The 16,583-nt window shown below is 46.9% G+C and overlaps 1 protein-coding gene across 2 annotated transcripts; it reads right to left on the bottom strand.

The window, feature by feature from the left end:
* Window positions 1-1,595: 1,595 nt before the first annotated feature.
* On the bottom strand, window positions 1,596-10,980 carry LOC149277469 (TNF receptor-associated factor 2-like). Of its 2 annotated transcripts, XM_089502922.1 has the most exons (11): window positions 10,787-10,980; window positions 10,148-10,226; window positions 9,040-9,138; window positions 5,479-5,640; window positions 5,106-5,180; window positions 4,653-4,727; window positions 3,249-3,360; window positions 3,010-3,179; window positions 2,587-2,764; window positions 1,898-2,046; window positions 1,596-1,814 (listed from the first exon to the last, which is right to left on the bottom strand). In XM_089502922.1, exons 1-11 carry the CDS (start codon window positions 10,978-10,980, stop codon window positions 1,596-1,598), a joined length of 1,512 nt encoding a protein of 503 aa, XP_089359048.1. The 2 variants fall into 2 exon arrangements, with proteins under 2 accessions (XP_089359048.1, XP_089359047.1); XM_089502921.1 differs by having other exon boundaries at window positions 3,010-3,360.
* Between the last annotated feature and the right edge of the window lie 5,603 nt (window positions 10,981-16,583).

The following is a 16,583-nucleotide window of genomic DNA, read 5'->3' as shown; positions in this document are numbered from 1 at the left end:
TTTGTCTTCCAGGTCAGTGCTGTTATTTTTCTTTTTTAACTCTTTTAATAGGAGCCCAGCATTGGTTGATATTTATTCTGCACCAGCTTGTGGGGGACAACTATTAACCCCTGCACTGGACTGGGGGGGGGGGGCATGTTTTTTGGCATAACGCATCAGGTACATCACAGAACCAATGAGCCCGCTTATGTATGATGTACCTGGTATGTTACCGGACGTGAAGAGGTTAAAGTAATTCAATCTTAATAAAAACAGTCCAAAACAATCACGACCCAGGATATCACAATATATATATATATGGGCTGGAAGCTGAATTGGTCGGCGACTCTGGCCGCCAATGGCTCCCCAGAAACTGGATGAAACAAAATTGTGCGCTGTATGTATATATTGCTTTAAACTAAATTTCACCAGCAGCCAATCAGCAGTGATTTGTAAAACTCATGTTTTCTGCACCCACGGGAGGCTCTGATTCCCCGGCTACAATATTTTGTAATTTTTGAAAACTAAAAAGTTGCAAAACTCAGGAGCAGCTTCTACAGCTGAGGTTACAGGAGAGCCCCTAATAGAGCGTCAGCCCCGCCGCTCGAGAGAGCAGTCCTGTTTTTCAGGGTTATAAAAAGGCTCAAGATTTCCTTTGTACTCTGGAAGGTTTTGGGGGAACCGGGAAGAAAATGAACTGGATGAATAATGAAATCTGCCGGTGGGACTGCACCTCCACCAGTTCGCCCGCGTGGAAGCGATCGTTTACCCTCCACAGGAAGCCGCCATTGGCAGAAAAAACAATCCACTTGCTTTTGGGTTTTTTTCCCACTCGTGACCCTTTGGTCGGGGTTACAGTGAACGATGCTGGGAAACAAATGTCTGAAATGAACAAATACCTGTCCTCCAGGTCTACAGCGAAACGGAATATGGAATCCCTAAGAGAAAGGGTGTGGAAGGCTCTCGCCCCACTTTGGCTCTCCTCGTATAAGCCCTCCTCGAGCCGCCTGGCATCTCTCCCTTCCTCCACGAAACAGAGTATTCCTGCCACAGGAGTCCGCTACCTCTCAGAGCGAGCGCCAACGTAGAAGAATAAAAATAGCTATCTGGGGAATTTCTCCCAAAGATGCAGAAAACATGAAACGAAGCAAATCACTGCCAGCTGGCGCTGCCACCAAGTGCCAAATTCTGTCCCAACTCAATGTTCTACCCCCAGACCGGGAACTGCCTCAGGGTACAAGAATTATTCTTCAATCATCCACCCCAAACATTCACATTCCTATCCATTCACCTCAATCTTCTCCAAACATCCCACCTCTAACTCCTACAATTTATCATTCATGCGCATCTACATTGATGCGCATGAATGATAAATTTACGTGAAGCAAAAGGCCAGATGGATACAACCTCATCCTCCTTGCTCTCTTGTGCCTAGAGGGACACCAACCGGACCCCAGTACCGAGGCCAACGGTGGCCGAAACGTACATCTGGGGTTGTTGGTTCCCTTGTGCGGAGGAAATTTGCCTCGGGTTTCGTTTCTAGCCCCGCATTTAGATTTTTTTTCTCTGCTCCTATGGGGACCGTAGGAGAGGCTAAGCAGCGGCTTCCCCACATCCTAAAGGCCAGTGAGGTCGACGATGGCTTTTATGTAAATGGTGTCATCTCTGACGTACGAGTTTTTCCCCTCAAGCTTGGAAATGGGGCAGAAGAGCGGACACCCGCTGGCGATATTCATCTCGCTGACTGGCTTCTGGAAAGACGACGACGTAATATCCGGTCTGAAAGCGTCGATCACGTGTTCCCGGTGGTTCTGATCCAATAACATAAGCGTGACCTGTGGAGAGGAAGAGAAGCAGGTGAGAGAGGCCTAAACAATAAAGCACAAATTAACCGGTAGATTCTCAAAGACTTACGGACCTTCTGGTTAAACGGCCAACGCAGCAAAGCATCGCTGGGGCTCTTCATCACCACGAAAAAAAGGGACAGGTGCGTTCCTCGCCCCGTGCCATCCCCGTTCAGATAGATCCGTAAACACATCTTGTAGCCGTATCTGTTGGTGTAGAAAGCTGGAGGAGACAGAGAACCAGTCGGTATTCATGCAGCAGAACCTAGAACCTGCCTCAGAACCTTAAAGGTTCTGACACATTTTATTATTATTATTATTAAGATATTTGGGGATTCCAAATCTGTTCTGCTAGTTAAAAAAAAAAAAAAAAAAAGTTAAAGGGATAGGGGGGCCAGGTGCATGCTGGGAGAAAGGGATTATATTTCCAAATATGTCTGGAAAGTTTTAAACAAAACCCCACAGAGACCGGGAGAGGAAATCAACGGTAAAAATCTTTCATGAATTATATATATAATTTCAGAGAGCGTCACTAAATACAGAGACAGCAGAACGCTTTATGTTTTATTCTGTGACGGAACTGCTTAAAAAGGCCAATGAAGAGGACGAGGCTGTTACAGTAAAGGCCTCGGTACTGATAGCTGGTCCGGTAAACGGGTCGGTACCGGAGGCTGTTCTAGTAAATGCGGCAGAACGATCGGTAAGCGGGTCACACTCGCACATATCCCGCCCAAGTCTTTTGTCTGTGGTGGTGGAAACTTACGCGGGGAGAACATGGCGGGACAGCGTCCTACGGTGGCATCCTGTCTTTTCTTGGAAAATTCTGATATTTTCCAGACAAATATCCCGTCGTAGGTGGAAAGATTCATTTCCTGTAATCGGCTCTCCATTTCCGCCAGAAGACCATCCTTCTGACCGCTTATTCTCTCCAACTGCCGAACCTGATGATGCAAAAAGGGGTGGTTGTGGGCTTACTGGGGGTGTGGTCTGCTAAGTAGGGGGTGGTTGTGGGCTTACTGGGGGTGTGGTCTGCTAAGTAGGGGATGGTTGTGAGCCGGCAAGTAGGGGTTGGTTCTGTGGGTAGTTGTATCTTAACTTATTATCCTCTTAATCAGATAATTAACCCCTGCTTTGGGGGAGGAGTCTTGGTAAAAAGCTCCTCCCACAGCGGCTGCTCTGTACTGACCTTGGCAATCAATGTATCGATCTTGTCTTCATCTGCGCGCTTCTGTTTCATGAGCTCCTCTACTGTCATCGACGTTCTCTCCATCTCCTTGTTGAGGACGCACATAATGTTCTCGAAGGTGGTGATCTTCTTCCCCAGCGCCTCCAACTGCAGCTGTAGCTTGTGGGGTTCTAGGGCTGAGGCTGGGGCCAAGCTGGTAAGGGGCCCGGGGCTGCCCTGCACAGACAGTGAACCGAGACGCTGAGACAGCTCTGTGTGCTCCTTCCGCTCCTGCTGGATGGAGTCCAAGACTTTGGCCAAGTGGTCCGGGAGGCATTTACTTTCATGTTCCAAGGACTTGTCATTCTCCACCTGAGGGGGCGAAAAGCGAACAAATTCATTTTGAGAGGCAATTAGAAGTAAATGAACAACAAAAAAAAGTATTGCCTATTAAAACACGCTGCAGATTTCAGAAGATACTAAATATATACACTAAATATAAAATATTCAGCTAAAAACTGCCTTCTTTAAAGGCGCAGTCCCCAAAATTTTATTTTTAATGCATGCATTTACTAGATGCAGACTGTATTGTTAAGTTATTTGAGACTTCCGTTGTTTAACTCTGCCTCCAGCTGCCGCTACCATGAGCACGATGCATTCGTCTGTATGCTTCTTGTACATGCGCAGTGGTGATCCCATTAAAGCCATGGGGGGGGGAGCGGGGGCTGAGCTCCCAATTAAATCACTGGCACCCCCAACCTAGTGATTTTAGTAGGAGCTCTGCTTCCCGGAGTGTACTCACGACTGCATCCCGCTTCACAGAGGCATGAAAGATGGACCCCCGTATTAAACAAAACCAGGGCTGGAGGCGGCTTTTGAACGGCGCCAAAGTAATTTTTCGGTGCACATCAGTCTCATCTCTGCAATAACGATGACTTTCCTCCCCGGCAAAGGTCTCTACTAACCTGCGGCAGTCGGGAGCGGCAGCTGTAACTGCATAGCTGAAATTATAACTCAGCTAAATTACTGCAGAGGGTTAAATCAACGCAGATACGATCCCGATCTAGAGTGTAAAACGTATCCGGTGTTACTGAATGCGGAGCGGACTCCATCCGGAATCACAGGGGCAGCGGCACAGCGTTTGGCAGAACGTAAACCCATTATTACAACGTTTGTGTTTTCTTTTCATTCAATGGAATTATTCTGGAGGTATTTTGGTGTAAAAGGGACTATTTTACCTCCTGTGAAGCGGAGATCTACTATATTTTATTATATTATATTTATATATATATATATATATATGTGGCAGCAGCCATCTTAACTATTACTCAATGATTTTGCATTAAAACCCATTCCTGTTAAGTGGCTCCACCCCCCTCGGGGATGGTTACTAATTTGGTATGCAGGTTTTGCCATCATTTAGAACATATGCATATTCAGAAGGGGTGGAGTCAAAGCATTATGTGGGTGGAACATAAACAGCCCCCCATAAGGCATTGAAATGCAGTGATGGTGACATCATGTTGGCGGACACACCTTGTGATGTCATGTGGATGAAGTTACTAGGAATAATGGAAACGCTGTATATGTGGCGGCCCCAAGTTCAGCAAACCCTCCTCCCCGCACATAGCCTTAATAAACCCCCGACGCGAGCCGACACTTACCATTTCAGTACAACCGACCACATGGTACCGGCACGGCACCTTACACCTGCCGCAGGACCTTACATGATCTTGGAACTGAGGCAGAGGCACAGAGGGTTAATAATGCAGTAAAACACATATAAATATTCACAGGTTTCACGTGGTAACCGCAGAACGACCCTAGGCCAGAACGAACCCAGTTTCATTTATGTTACTTCTCTGACACACAAAAGGGTAAATTATATGGGAAAATGTCTTATCACGGCCTCAGGGTTAACCTGTTCATTGCTTTGGGCCAAATTCCCACAATCTGCAAGGTATTGTCTACGGCCCTGGGAAAGCGTTAACCTTTTGAGCCCCACCTTCTGTTCCCCCTGCGGCACCATAACGGTTAAAATCCCTTCCTCTTGTAATATTTGGGAGACGAGATTTTAATGTATAGATTTTATCCGGATGCCTCCTTCCCAAACATACCTTTTCTCTGGGGATTTTTTTCTTGCCGCAACCTTCACAAGTCATGGGGAATTTGGGGCAGATCTCATCGTGGGCCTGAAACAGGAGTAAGAGAAGCGCGTTTCAGATACGGGGCAAATAAAGGGGCCTGGAGCGCAGCCATCGGGTCAGAAATCAGCAGAATAAGGACATTTTTAATCGAGCGCGATCCCCAAGGCACCATCACCCCGGGAGTAACGATAGAAAGCAGGACTCTATATCAGACACCATCGCGCTTGGCACAGAAACATAGATTGTATAAGACGGAGACCCAAGTCCCCGAGCCCAAAAGCTTGCACTCTAGCCGTGATGGGGGGTATGTATACATTATATATGTGTAAAAGGGGTGTCTTACCTTGATGTCTGGGAAGTAGAAGGACAGCTTGCAGTATCTGCAGTTGAGTTTTCTCTCCGGACACTCACGCTCGTTATGCCAGTCTCTCGCATTCACCGGGATCAATGACTGGCAGGCCGGGCACGGAACCTTCATAAACGGGCACTTTCCTTCGTGGGCCGCCTGGAAGAAGAGATGGCACAAGCTCAAAGGAAGCGGCCGAGCCAAGAACGACATGCGTTGATACGGCACACGGTGTGTTACCAGCAACAGAATAATACCCCGCTGCCCTATTACCCCTAACGCGGGTAAACCGCTTTCAGGATGATCCCCAGGGCCGGTCCGAGCCGCGGCTTTAAGGAATTGCTGGTATTTGGTCTCACCCAATGCTGTCCCTTTAATTCAGCAACAAACGCTTAGTGCATTCAGGGCCGAGCATTTCCCCAGCCGGGGTGACCGCGCATCATGTGACATGTTAACCAACGGAATGCCAGCAAGGGCCCAGCACCGCTTATGGGGTTAAATGTTACAGAACCTGCCCTGTTTGTCCCTCAGCTGTCACCAGTTTTGGCGAGATGTGACCCAGAGGGGAGTTTATTTAGGATACGGCGTTAACCATTTCACAGCCTTGACAGAAGAGCTTACAATCTAGTGCTTTCTCATTGGTCTAATACAATACACTATAACTATATATATATATATTTTCTGTAAGGGAAGCCCCGGCTCGTGTAACGATCGATGGCTGAGCTTTATAGGAGTCGCAGTCTCTGGGAATAATATTTAAGGAGTTACACAATTATCTTATTAAAACAGAAACAAGTTAATTCTCGTCTGGGTTTCTTTTCTTGTGTTTCGGTTCCAGAGTTTGTAAATATTTTCAGAAACGAGGCGGTGAATGTTTTTTGTGTAAATATCGGAAAATCCCGACACAGCCTGCAACGGGAAGGTTATTTGGGATCAAAGCACAAGGACGTATTTATGCAAAAACAAAGAAAACGACTTCATATCAGAGCGGACGGGGGGGCGAGAGCTGCGTCACACGTGAGACGGGGGCGCCGTGACCCTAAGATACGACCCGCGCCGTCCACATTTACCACAGGAGGGACGCTTATTTCAAAAGAGAGGACGTAATCTAAAATTAGAGGGTCAGGGGATTAGATGGAATTTGTAAGAAAGATAAGTGGAACAGTCTCCCAGCAGAGGTGGTAGAGGGTAATTCAGTGAGGGTATTAAATATGCACGGGACAGGCAAACGGATCCTGAATCTAAGACGAGACCAACAATGTTTGAGTCTTTACAGCAGACTAGACAGGGGCCGGATGGGGCCCGATCTGCTGGTAAATTTAAATTTAAACAAAAAAAAACAAAAACACTTCCTTAAAGGAGAAGCAGCTCTAGCACCGCATTACAACCCCCCCCCCCCCCCCCCCCCGCACTTTAAGCCAACGACATAGAACAGATTACTGTCAAAGTTTAAATTCCGGTGCTTTCCAGACGGGACTTTCCGGATTCTATGATTATACTCGCCAGAAAGTGAAAGCAGAATGAGAGCAGCATTGTCTGCTCAGGGAAACGTATCCTGCGATACAGTAAGTGCTGCGGGGTCCGGAGACTCTTGTGGGGGCGATCGCCCGCCAGCATCTCACCCCGACATCTCAGGCTTACTAACGAAGCTGGAACCGGAGACATTTAAACCCCCGACATGCCTGCATTCCGCACCGGGAGTCACTCTGACGGAGCCACCTGCAACTCATTCCTTCTATACACACTGCCTGGCAGCATCCGTCAGACTTGTCTGCAGAGCTTACGATTCATACTTGCCAGCACACCTGATTTAATTCCGTTTTGGCCAAAAGCAGCTCCCACGACTACTGCGGACAGGTAGCGGTTCATACGCCCTGAACGAACGCATCCCACAAAAACAAGCAGCTTCACAAACCCTCAACAAATGCCAAATAAATCAGCTGCCCCTCACGAAGCGGGCAGACAGCAGGAAGCGCCCACAGAAGAGAGAATGAAAGGAAGGAAGTGGTCACCTGCGCCCCTATCAAAGATGGCCAACAGCAAGCCCGTCTCCAGTAACGAAAGAAAACCGGGTCAAACACCTAAAGGAAATTCAACAATTCAATCTATCACAACTTTACCAAACACAAACAATTCTATCCATAACAATTTGTTACTGAATCACTCACTGGAATTTAATGTTCAAGCCAATATATCACCGTCCTTTTAAAGAAATAAATCCCAAGCATGTTTGCCGGCGTGATCAGCGAGATATGAAATGTTTAGTTAATCCACATTCCTGAAATAACCGAGCCGGAAAGCCCCCGCTGGACGTATCTTTAGACCGTGCGCAGGTTCGGAAAAACACCCGGAGTTCCCAAAAATCTTATAGTATAAATAATTTTTAAAAATGTTACTAATAATCCATTTATCCAATGATAATTCTGCCTTTCGCATATCTTCATTTATTACAACCACATATAGTTTATCCTCATAAAGCACCGGAAACGATCAATTTGTAGCAAAATCATGGAAGCGTAAATCAGCGGCAGAATCAGCGTTGTCTGATCGCGTCTCTCCTCCTCCCAACCCTTACAAAGGCTGCCTGAACCAATCAGCCGCAGCCAGCAACTTCACAGCAGGGGAGACAGAACAATGGGGAGTATAACTCATGGGATACATATATATTATATATACACACACACACACACACACACATTATATATAGCAACAGATCTACATGATTCATAATGGTCTGAATGATGGCGACCCATCCCTGTAACAGGAATCCATGAAGCACATTTGGAGCATTCCAACCGGTTTGCTGGAGCCTCATTCCAAGCAATGAAAAAAATGACACTGAAAATGATACAACCAGTAATTAGCAAACTCCTGAACACACGCAGGAAGGTTCAAACCGAGCAAAAGATTCCCTTTAACAGGGTTGGTACCCTGAATTTATTATGTTTTATGAATAATTGCCACTGGCTGGGGGTGGCGTCTCGGTGCCACCGGCGGGTACCTAACACACAAATAGTACTATATGATGTTTAGGTCGCCAGGATCGTCTCTTTAAGGATATATTCTGGTCTCAGCAAAGGTCTGATAATCATTGGCCGCTTCACTATGACAGTAAAATTCCACGAGAACCCCCCTCTAACCTCTACTATTGTAAAAGATAAAGGGCAGCAGTGAGCACACCCGAGGCTGCCGCATGCTTTGCATCCTTCCATATCGCTCCTATATGGACCAGGCGATCATGAACACTTTTCAAAAATGTTCTGGTCCAAGGAGCTTGCAATTTGGCTGCTCCAATCCTCTTCTGATGAGGGGTCTTGGTAGAGGCGGGATGAGAGGTACTGCAGGATAACCACGCGACGGGTCCGCGCCTCTCCCCTGGTCTTACCTCAACAGAGAGGCCAGACCAGAAAGCACGGAGGCCGTAGAGGAGATTCTCAGCGGTCCACGGACTGAAGGAGTCTTCGTGGTAACGGAGGGAGACGCGATGTGTCCGTGGCACATAAAAGGCAAGCGGCCAGGAGAATTAGAAGGAGAGCTCTTCACGATCGCTGAACCCACCTCATATTCCTTAATGGTTCCTTTCCACGTACAGTTCTCATTTCTGCATGCGGCAGGAAGGCTCTCCACCTCTCTGCGGGCCGCGTTATCCGGAAATGCCTGCGAAACGAGAAGCAGATCGATCGCGTTATTCACCGGTCGCCACGTGCAGCTGGAACCCGGCGATGAGCTCGAAAACGCATCAAAAGGGGCCTCCCGCAGGCTTTTAATGAAGGAAAGAAGCAGAGCCTCGTCTCCATGACTATAAATATTTGAAAGCCTTTCGGATTGTTTTATTTTTGGCGCGTCTGCGAGGTTATTTTGGTTGGTTAAACTCGGTCACTTTTCCGATCTGGAAAGTCCCTTTATTTCTTCGCGTTTTATCTAGGATGTCCGCGATAAAGGGGTCGGCGAAGCCTCTGATAAACCCCAACTGCTTTATTTGATTATCATCAGGGCAACATAATAAACTACAAAAAAAAGCAAATCCCCCCCCCCCCCCCATTTTATTTTCAGGCCCATGTATAACACGCGTGTGTGTGTGTGTGTGTGGGGGACGGGATTTTGATGAATCTCTCCGTACATTTACATGTAAAAAGCAACATTCATATCGTACGTAATAAAGTGCACATGATTTCTGGTTGTCCAGACATTCCTTTTTTTTTTTTTAAACAAATATCATCACAAGGGACATTATCTTTGTCTTCTAGTTCATAAGGAGACCACACCTCACACCCATCACACCTATCAAGGTGCCTCACTCCCATAACAAAACACCTCCCTCAATCACACCCATCACAGAAAACACCTCACTCCATCATACATCATAACTCACTCACAATCACCGGCCATCACGGTGTATCGAGGTCTGTATAGTATGAATTGCCAGTTGGGGGTGGCTGCAGGCGATCAGAGGGCTGTGATGTAATACATAGAGAAGGGGGCTTTGGAGGAATGACAGAATTGTTTCTTGGCAAGTGTAGTATTTCAACCTTTGAACAGTTTTTTTGTGCGTCAAGAGCATTAAGGAGAAAAACAAAACAGCTGACAGGTTTCTTTAACTTCTCTCTACATTATTTAAGGAGGACCCTAGGTGGAACAGCGCCTTTAACGCAGGACTGCAACGTACCGAACCGCTCTCCAAGAGTGAAACACCTTCCTCGTATATCCCCTCCTGAATGCAGGCAGCGCACTTCTGAGGACCAGGACTGAGGGTGACATAGATTTCATGCAGAACATTAATATAATGACATCACAGATTGTAACAGATTTAACTATGCATTACACAGGGCCAGCTCAGCCCTTCCTGCAGGAGAAGCTCCATGAGGTTGGCCATGTGCAGTTAAGTGACCGACATTAAACATTTGGATTGTTTTTCTGAATAAATCCATAGTTATAGTTATCGATTCCCCTTTCGCTATAGCTGGGGAAGATTTCATGTTACCCTGTCCATGTCTAACCTTTTAATGTTTGTTTTATTCTAATATGTCCCCCCAGCTTGAAGTGAGTGGCGGGGTGGCTCATATTATTATTTGGAACCCGCCAACTATCCCCAGCCTTCATCTGGAGGAATACCCGGAAATGCCAATGATGGGTTACATTACGAGTGCAAGAAGAAGGGTACAGAAAAAAGTCACTGCTCACCCCAGTGTTGGCCAACTGAAGATGGGATAGAATCACCATAATTAGAGACAAGAGCACCTACAACTCTCTCCTCCCTGGGACGGGTTCCTTAATCCCACCGTCCGTTTCTTTTAGTTTTGCCCACCTAATGATCTTCCACAGACAGTACGAACAGTAGCGATGCCCACACTGGGCCTGGAAAGGTCTCCTCAGGATGTCCTTGCAGTCGGAGCATTGATATTTCACTTCCAATTTGGTGTCGAGGATCTCTGTGTTGAAGCCAGGCTTGTTAACGTCCAACGATCCCGGCGGAGTAATTGTTAATCTGGCAGCGGCCATGTAAAAAAAAACCACTTCAAAGACAAAAAAAAAAAACGGAATTACAATCTATCGTCTTTTGATGTGGTTCTGGGATATTTACACAATGACTTTACTTATACATCAGTGGGAGCGCCGGGTATTTTATTACTCGTTCATGCTATTCCATAAACCTTCAGTGCTGCTAGCAGCGCCATCATATTCCACAGCGCTGTACAACAGAAAATAACTGGTAATATGTTACACATTAACTTGACTTATAGAAACAACATATCAAATAGAGGGATCAGGGATCCATAATGCATTGCACACCTTAAGATCCCCTTCCAAACTCCAAGAGGTTTTATCTGCCAATTCAGAACCTCCAGAGCTAACAATCTAAACACCTTGTGCATTCCGCAGCTCCAGCAGAGGATGAATTGGTGTTTAGGTTGTGTCATTTTCCTCTTATATAAATGCTGTTTGGAGGGTACGTCGCCCCTACTATTCTCGGCTCTTCTGCTCCCAGAGGGTACAGGAGAGACTCTGTTACCAGTCTGCTCCGCTGTCTTTTGTTTATGGGAGGTGATCTAGAACCTGCTGGACCTTCAATGTCAAAAGTCGTGCTTACAGATACCAGGAACCGGGAGAAACCAGAAGAGGTCTCAAGGCCGGTTCTCCCCTGAGTTAATGTTAACGGAGACGGCGAGTATATTGCTGTTCTGACTGCTTTTGGTGACTACACGCACCATTTAACTACCTCAGAAAGTTCAAACTCCGCATTCATCACATGTTCTGTGCCAAGTGATGGCGGAGGTTACTAACAACACACAGAAAGTTACTCTACAGGACTAGGCGTCAGGAAGACGCCGCGGAGGAAAGCTGTAATTACAGGTTTACCAGTTTATGACAGGTTTTGTCACTGCTTGGAGATTTCCCCAAATCATCCCAGACAGGAGGCGCTCGAGATCAGGTCACCCCCCCCCCCCATTAATATTGTTATTGAAATTTTCTGTCAAATTTTGGTGTGTTATTTGTAATAAAAAAACCCTGAATTTTCGGTACATTATGGTTAAAATAATACCGTATTTGCTCGATTATAAGACGAGGTTTTTTCCAGAGCAAATGCTCTGAAAAATACCCCTCGTCTTATAATCAGGGTCGTCTTATAATCAGACCTCAAATAGGTCTGATTATGAGACTAAGATCCAGATCCCCCGCAGCGATGCAGAGGACCTGGATCCTCCTGTGTTAATCCCCCCCCCCCAATTTACCGGTGCTTCTGAGTCCCCGGTGCTTAGTCCGGGCTGCGTGTAGAGCTCTACGCGATACAATCGCGTAGAGCTCTACACGCTTCCCGGACTAAGCACTGGGGACCCAGATCCTCCTGTGTTAACCCCCGACCCAACTTACCGGTGCATCTGAGTCCCCGGTGCTTAGTCCGGGCTGCGTGTAGAGCTCTACGCGATTGTATCGTGTAGAGCTCTACGCTCTACACGATACAATCGCGTAGAGCTCTAAACGCTGCCCGGACTAAGCACCGGGGACTCAGAAGCACCGGTAAGTTGGAGGGGGGGGGCATAACACAGGAGGATGCAGGGGACCTGCATCCTCCTGTGTTATGCCCCCTCCAACGTACCGGTGCTTCTGAGTCCCCGGTGCTTAGAGCTCTACGCGATTCGCGTGGAGCTCTACATGCTGCCCGGACTAAGCACCTGGGGCTCAGATGCAGGGGACCTGGACCCTCCTGTGTTATGCGCCCCCCCCCAACTCAGAAGCACCGGTAAGTTTGGAGGAGGGAGGGGGAGTGTTAAATGTGGGTTTGAGGCATTTCTGGAGGCAGAGTGCTCTGTGAAATGCCTTTTAACCCCTTTAATGCCACTCTGCCTCCTGAAATGCCTTAAACCTCCCTATATGCCACTCTTCCCCATAATATGCCTTTTAACCCTCTAAGTGCCAGAGTGGCATATAGGGTTAAAAGGCATATCATGGGGCACAGTGGCATATAGGGTTAAAAGGCATATTATGGGGCACTGTGGCATTTAGAGCGTTAAAAGGCATATCATGGGGCACAGTGGCATATAGGGGGTATAAGGCACTTCTGGGGCAGATGTGCATAACTGGGGGACAGGTTGGAAAATAGAAGGAAATAAAACCAAAATATTTTTCTCAAGCATAGCTTTTATTAAAAAAAGTGTTTAAATGAATTAACATTTACTGGTAAAACTTTTTTCCTATAGGGTCGTCTTATATTCAGGCTTTTTCTTTTTTTCCTAAATTAATACTAAGATTTGGGGGGTCGTCTTATAATCAGGGTCGTCTTATAATCGAGCAAATACGGTAATATAGAATGTGGAATGTTGTTAAAGTGCGTCCCTCTCTTCTGTCTGTTCTGACTTGCCATTACCTCGCAGAGCGTTGGGTAGGTGTGCTACTGGAGTGTGATTACAGGCTCCCTATGCCATGCTATTCCCCCACACACACACACTCATTCACAAACATTCACTCACTCATTCATGCATTCCCTTTATCATGCATACTTGCTCACACACCCTCCACCACCCCCTTATCTGAACTCCAGATCTCTCACTCCCAGACTTCTGCAGGGGCCTGGCTTCTTCCCTCTGCAACGTCTCTTGTCTCGCCCCCAGGGGAAGAAGGAACGCAGCAGAGTCATGTGACGTGACTCTGCTGGGTTCCTGATTCTCCTGGCCGGTACAAGAGACGCTCGCACACTGTGCGACCAACGCACAGGTAAGCAGCCTGACCCCTGCGGATGATTATTTTTGGACGTTTTGTTTTTTTTTGGGGGGGGGGGGGGCATTTTGCCGATAATGCCCTTTTCGACCGATATATTTTAGCCACCGATATATCGGTGCATCCCTAATTTAACACCTCTCGTGCCGTAACGTGAATGAGAATCACATGGGGTTAAATGAACATTTGTAAATAGTAATTTTCTGTGGTGAGTAATCTAGGCCACAAGAGAAGTGAATCATGGAGGGTATGGAGTGTAAGTCACCAGCTATATCACCAGATGATGTAAGATGTCACATGGCCGCATTCCTACTGGCCCTTCCTGTAGGGGTCACCAACATACCATACAGAGGAAAGGTACTACTACTACAGAGGTGCATGAGCGGTACCCAGTACACGCAGACGGGGCGAGGGTTTCTAGATGAAGACTAAAGATAAAGTCTATCTAGGAAAGAATCTGCGTGGAGAGACATACCGAAATACCCAGAGAGAGACGACCCAAACACCCAGAGAGAGACGACCCAAACACCCAGAGAGAGACGACCCAAACACCCAGAGAGAGACGACCCAAACACCCAGAGAGAGACGACCCAAACACCCAGAGAGAGACGACCCAAACACCCAGAGAGAGACGACCCAAATACCCAGAGAGAGACGACCCAAACACCCAGAGAGAGACGACCCAAATACCCAGAGACGACCCAAACACCCAGAGAGAGACGACCCAAACACCCAGAGAGAGACCACAGAGATCCTCGCCGATTTGTTTTTTCCGCAATACTCTGTTTCCCAACCGCATTCCAAAACAGTTTCGGCTTCTTACTTAAAAAGTAATGACCGAGTAAAACTAATCCCATGCCTGGCATTTCTTTGGAATGCCCTTCTGTTCTGTAAAGCCCCTGCACCCCTAGGTAAGGGGGGAGCTCGCCGCCTATGATGTCATACACCGGAGCCCACTGAGTGCCGGCATTTTCCATTGCATTGCCAACTTCATTGTTGCCGGTTCTCACAAGTGCAAAGTGTATGTTTTTTTCTATAAAAAAACACATAAAATTGACACATAAACAGGCACAGACTCGTCAGAGGCGGACTGACAGATATGAGAGTCTTATTTTTTGCTCACCTGCCTGCATGTGCGGTGTCGCTGCCCGACGGCCTATCCAGAGAACTCCATCATAGTCGCAATCCCCCAAAAACTATAAGCGCAGGTCTGCAGGGAAGAGACAGCAGATGGATGCTGGAGAGCTACACGTCTGCTGCAAAAGCGAGTACAACCGATACGGTGGAACAGGAAGCAGGAAGCTGCAGTTTGACCGCTTACAGAAATTTAAAAAAAATTGAATAACCATCTCCTGCATCATTTCCTTCTTTTCTGGTGTATGATGTAAGCTGGGAAAAGATAGTTTCCCAAACAAGGAAAGAGATAGAATTGGAGCAGTTGTCATAGCACCCGTTAGAACATTCCTGCCAATTGCTCCACTTTTTCACCCGCACTGTTCTTTGTGTATAACCCCAGCGAGCGCAGATCAGGATATAGATTCACTCGAGGACGAAGGAGCCCCCGCGCTATTCTAACCCACAAAGAGCTTATTGTTAAAGGATGAAGCGAGCCGCTCATTCTTTGATCATTCTACGCGCTTTATCCCCCCACTCGATACTTGGTACTTGGACAGCAGGTTCCCAAACTCTACGTGTCGCTTCCCCATAGACCTCCAGCTATCACAGAGCAGCAAGACAAAGCCTTTGTTAGTTGCTTTAGCAGGAAGGAAAAATGGAGTATATTTTATTTCATAAAAACCAACAGCACGGAACAGAAACCACCCTTTCCTGTCCTGGGTTTTTTTTCACAGCACATCTATTTCGGGCAACGAGTTCTTCATTCAAACCCCGATGACAAATCTGCAGACCGAGCCACCCGCAAATAACCGGAATAGCGCTGATACCAGCCCAGCCATACCGGCACCAGCGCCTTGTTCAGAAGCTGTCAGAGTATAAATGCATCTTTTCCAGCCGCTCGCAGGTAGTCACATGATCAGAGATAAGCCACATGACCGGCATGGAGTGTTTGACGCGTTTCGCGGCCCCCGTCACTTGTTTAAATAACACTGAAGTATCTTAAATACAATCAAGGGCAGTGGGACAAAAGTATTCAGCAGCACCCCAATGACTGCTTTTATTTTAGATGCACAGGTGGTTGCCGCGCAGAACGCAAACATATTCCTGACATTTACGACTAAAAGTACTTGTCACACTCGTTTTTCTAGGGTTAGATATTTAAACTTTGTTATAGTGAGCAACAACTGCTGAAACAGCCATAGAAAAGTTAATGTTCTGGGGTGTTTTTGGAATTCATTTGCCGCGGAACGCACACGCTCCTCCCTACATCTTATTGTCAAATTGTATGTTGCAAATTTAAACGTCATTAATCTTTTTAAAGCCCCCTATTGTAACAGCGCTACGGAATCTGTTGGCGCTTCATATATACATGTAAGGTATTACTCTCCGGCCGCTCGTCAGAAGAGTATATTACAGCGTGAGAAGGACCTGCACCGGTTACAGAAGTTCCTTCCTCAGGCAACCAGTTTGCGTCCAGAAAACATATACGAGCGTTTGAGTCAAATAACCCGCACTTTGGTAAACAGACATAACGAGCGCCTGCATTAAAGCTGCAGCCGGGAAGGCTCCTCTTCCTGCTTTGTAACAGAAAATGCTACAGCAGCAACTTTGTTAAAACCCGACTAAGAGACTTCCGTGTCCAGAAAGCTTGTGCTATATAATATGGTCTCCATCAGACGTACAGCTCTTCTGCTTTTGTGATTTCTTTATTAAAAAAAAACCAAAAAAACTCATTTGATGCGGGAAAACAGGAACCGTTCTGAACGGCCGTT

Source organism: Sceloporus occidentalis, unplaced genomic scaffold (assembly GCF_023333645.1).
Source record: "Sceloporus occidentalis isolate IW3139 unplaced genomic scaffold, rSceOcc1.0.p SCAF_214, whole genome shotgun sequence".
NCBI lineage: Eukaryota > Metazoa > Chordata > Lepidosauria > Squamata > Phrynosomatidae > Sceloporus > Sceloporus occidentalis.
The sequence above is the reverse complement of the archived record's forward strand: the minus strand, read 5'-3'. Positions and strand labels throughout refer to the sequence as shown.

Bases quoted from the DNA above. Each gene is read 5' to 3' on its own strand.
- LOC149277469 (XM_089502921.1), bottom strand. From the start codon at position 10,980: ATGGCCGCTGCCAGATTAACAATTACTCCGCCGGGATCGTTGGACGTT. The intron at 10,227-10,786 runs GTGGGCAAAACT...TGTCACCCTCAG, and splicing joins TGTCTGTGGAAGATCATTAG to TCCTGGTCCTCAGAAGTGCG. The intron at 3,361-4,652 runs GTAAGTGTCGGC...TCGCCCCCTCAG, and splicing joins TGGTCGGTTGTACTGAAATG to GTGGAGAATGACAAGTCCTT.